At 40.9% G+C, this 4,134-nt stretch overlaps 1 protein-coding gene across 1 annotated transcript in view; it reads left to right on the forward strand.

The window, feature by feature from the left end:
• Positions 1-4,134, forward strand: part of chn2 (chimerin 2) — a gene marked incomplete in the record, with an annotated part of 26,408 nt that overhangs the window by 13,930 nt on the left and 8,344 nt on the right. The window contains 3 exon segments of the mRNA XM_024266871.2: positions 1,684-1,715; positions 1,786-1,899; positions 1,982-2,252. Of these exon segments, the coding sequence (XP_024122639.1) occupies positions 1,684-1,715; positions 1,786-1,899; positions 1,982-2,252 (417 nt within the window).

The raw sequence follows: 4,134 nt of genomic DNA on the forward strand, positions 1-4,134 counted from the left end.
GACTAGCTGATAAATGTTCCAACTCTTATAATACACAGTTGGACATTAGCAGGGAAATATGTACCAAAAAAAAGTCGTGGGATTGTAACTATAGGGGGTGTAATGGAAAACTAATCCAGTGGTCATACAAGCAAACCATTAATCTCATCTGCATTTCAATTATGTTGTTTGTTCAGAAACAAAAACACGCTGAAATGATAATGACCCCATTAGTTTATGTTTTTCATTTCTGCATCCTAAACCAGTCTGGAACCACGCTACCCCTGCACCAAAATACAACTGTTTTTCTAAGGTTTTAATGGGAGAAAAAATCTCACTAAGAGCCAGATTAGTCACTGGGAACCTGAGAGGAGTGGCCCTGTTTTTTAAATTCTTCTTTAAACGCCTCATAAGTGATTGCTTTAATGCACCAATATACACCATGGCTTTAAATAAAAAAAGGTTATACTTAACTCTTTTTTTAATGGACATAAAAGCAAATTTAGGCAAAAACAGGAAATGATAGTTAATAATAATTTAAAAGTCAACGAGGTAAAACTTGCTTAGAAGCTTGCAGCTGTTTTGTCATCTCCCACTGTCAGGAGCAAAGAAAAAGCTGTGGGTTGGTTTGTGTGAGATTACCGGGTGAGCTCAAAGTGATACTTCAACCTGTGAACAAATCCATTATGGAAGCTGCTTTGCTATCATCTGCAAGTGTGTGGGCAGGAGGTCAGGATAGCTGAGCCATCAGAATAAGTGACTCCTGATGGAGGTAAAAATAGTTTTAAAAACCAAAAAACATGAAAATGTTATGTTTTTTTCTCCAGGGTGGTTTAGTCCAAAACATTGTGGGTTAACTCTGACAATCTACAGTTTTTGGGCTTATCCGAGCTCTGGTGTGGACCAAGTTTGCATAAAAAAAGGATCTTATTTCCTTTGCAAGTCAACCTTGGTTTGGTTGATCTATACAGTGTTAATGCAGATGGATAAACCACCCAAACAAAGGAAACCAAAAATGTGAAGTGACACAAGTGCAGCAGAACATAAAGAAGAAACAATTCAGAGCAGAAATCAAGGAAGTAGTTGAAAGTCATTTTGTTGGTTGACGTGTTGGATTGAGGCGGTGAAGAGGCCTCCTGAGTTAAGTATTTGATAGTCGGGGGACTAGCAAGCCCTGTAGACCTAAAAACAGTGTTAGAGAATGTGGTCACGAGACCCACTGGTTTATTTTTGACTTTTTTAAAGCCAGTTTTTGAGGACCCTGGCTGGACAGAAATTAATTTAATCCTTTAGTTTTTAGAACTGCAAATAAGAGGCACAAACATGTCAGTTGATTCTTGGTGGGTTCTTTTGTACTACCGTTGTAGTTGTGCAACATTTCCAGCCCTTTGGTCCACAAACATCTCTTCTTTATACCACAGAATGGACACAAACCACATCCAGCTGCAAACATTTCGCCACCCAAAAGAGTCAAGTCCCTCAAACTATCCTGCTGAAAAACGTCTGATAAAAATTTTCTGCAGCTGGCCATTTCCTACCTGCTGTTGTGTTGCCTCTAATTTATCTCCACTCATTACTTTGGCTTTATGGTTTGGTGGCTGAGAACAGATGCAGGGACACAGATGGAGATAATTGAGCCTGTGGTTTGGAGTCCTCTATATTTCACACACTCTTAATTGTAATATTTCTTCCTCTGTTTTACAGATGGAGACCAGACCTAAATACTACGGCAGAGAGTAAGTGGAACTAACTTGTTGTGGATGTTTTACCATTATCATGAAAGATATAGCTCAGTTTTGTCCTTAGGTTTCATGGCATAATCCCTCGGGAGTATGCAGATCAACTGCTGGCAGGGGTGGAGGGTGCTTATCTCATCAGGGAGAGTCAAAGACAGCCGGGGACTCACACCTTGGCCTTACGGTACTGATATTGTGATCAGAACCACCATGTTTAGACTTTTTCACAACTCCTTTATTTGACTACATCTGCTCCTTTACTCTAGGTTTGGAGATCAGACACTCAACTACAGGTTGTTTTATGATGGGAAGCACTTTGTTGGGGAGAAGAGGTTCGAGTCTGTTCATGACCTGGTAACGGACGCCCTGATCACTCTTTACATCGAGACCAAGGCGGCGGAGTACATTGCCAAAATGACCACGAACCCGATCTACGAGCATCTCGGTTACACGTCGCTGATCAAAGACAAGATGGTGCACAGACTGAGCCGTGCGCGCTCGGAACCCCGCAGAGTCACCTTCCAGAGGGAGGAGAGGGTGAGTTCTATGGCTGTTCAGGTCATCAGAAGTAGTATTTTTGTTGTTTAGAGTCCATCAGGGTGCACTCCAAATATACACTCAGAGCCGCAAGGAGTCTTCGGTGACGCAACCAAAAAGGATTTGTCTAACAGATGGTGCAGAACCCATAGACCCTTGATCTAAGTGTCAATTGGGATTACATGAATAGACAGAAGGTATACAACCTGCCTGAAAGCAAAATGTTCTTTATTTTTGAAAAATATTCACCAGTTTTTCTCATTTAGGGATGCTTTTTTTGTATAAAAATGTACTTTTTTGTCATACTGACAGTTTTTCTCCCCCTTAAATGAAAACCTTTCCTATGCATTTAGATGGTAATAAAGAATTCTTCTAAGAGACTCTGTGAGTGAGATGTACGTAATCCTGTGTTGCCTTTGGGTGTGTTCACTGCTGCCATGGTTCGTTGCTTACACTGAAAGGTAATGATGACCGAAGGGAGCTGGGACTTTGCTCTGCCCGCCATCCATATCAGACACAATGTTTTTCACTGTTCTCTTCGGCGCTCACAAGCTGTCGTCTGATTAGAGTCTGTGAATGATTTGTTAGTCAGGATCGAGGAAGTCTGGACCATGACTGAGCCGTCTCTCCACTAGGTGGCAGTGTTAAGCCATTTCCGCCTGTCTTTTTGAAGAGATTAATGGCCAGCTCTTTTCATTAGCAGAAGCTTACATTTTCTTCATCCTTCCATCCTTCTTGAGCTATCTCATGATTTATTGCTATGGGGATTTTTTTCCCTTAAGAATTCCAGATGAGTTTGTCACTTAGTGACAGTCAAGGACACATGGGTGATTGGAACATCATTTGCAGTTTTAATATAATTAAATTCCTTGTTTTTGTTGTTGTTTTTGGGCTGCTAAACAGAGTACTTTTATGGTGCTGCTCCCAAACTCACCAAGACATACAGGCTAATCTCTGTTTGCTTAAAAAAACAATGCATTATTGAATGCAGTCAAGCAGTAATCCTCCGAGCTGGATTTACTGCCTGACTTGATGTCTGAAATTGTTTTTTTTTCTCTCTTTTGCAGAATTCTTCAATAACCCCTCTTTTTGCAAACAAATTTCAAACATGCCTCTTGCTGTATTTCAGTCAATTACCTCGTTTTTTTTTACTGATCCCAAATTTACACCTAAGGCTCCTCAGCTGTGACACTGGCAGACTGTCAGCTTGAAAGCCACCTGCTTGTCACCTTCAAAAGGGAAAGAAGCTGTCTTCTGTCAGCTCAGGGATCCCACGCCTGAGAAGGAGAGACTCGGCCTCTCAGTTCACATCTGTGGTTGCCTTTTGAACTGTGTTTACCAGTTCTACAGCCACGCCCTGAGACCGTACAGCCACAGTAGCTTCTGTGTGTTGACAAAATTCATGTGTATTTACTCAGGGTCAGGTTAATACCTATATAATGCCACGACTGTGGATACTGGTGTAATTAAAGTGCTTGCTGGGGTGAAAAGGGGCGCTTGAGTTGATAAACAGTTCAGAGTTCCTTTGAATGTGCAGGAATTTGCACACAAGTGTCTCTTCATCGCTCCTCCAGTCACCATACAGGTTTAATATTAGTGGGCTAGAATAATCTGAAAAGAGAGTTTTTGAAGAAAATGTCTTTTGTTGGGATTTATTTTAAATCCCACTCCAATAAAATTGGTGTACTCTGTGTTTTTAACATGTTTTTTTTCCAGTAATTCTGAGTATTTCTTTATTCAAATTGTGAAGTATACAGGGCAGATAAAAACCAGGTGGCAGTAACTGCCATAGGTGGCCAAAGTCTCTTTTTTCCGCTCCATTCTTATGCATCCACTTGCAGACAAATAGATCTTCATTTTTTTTTGTCTGAACTGCCATCTA

This window comes from Oryzias melastigma, linkage group LG16 (assembly GCF_002922805.2).
Source record: "Oryzias melastigma strain HK-1 linkage group LG16, ASM292280v2, whole genome shotgun sequence".
Taxonomy (NCBI): Eukaryota; Metazoa; Chordata; class Actinopteri; order Beloniformes; family Adrianichthyidae; genus Oryzias; species Oryzias melastigma.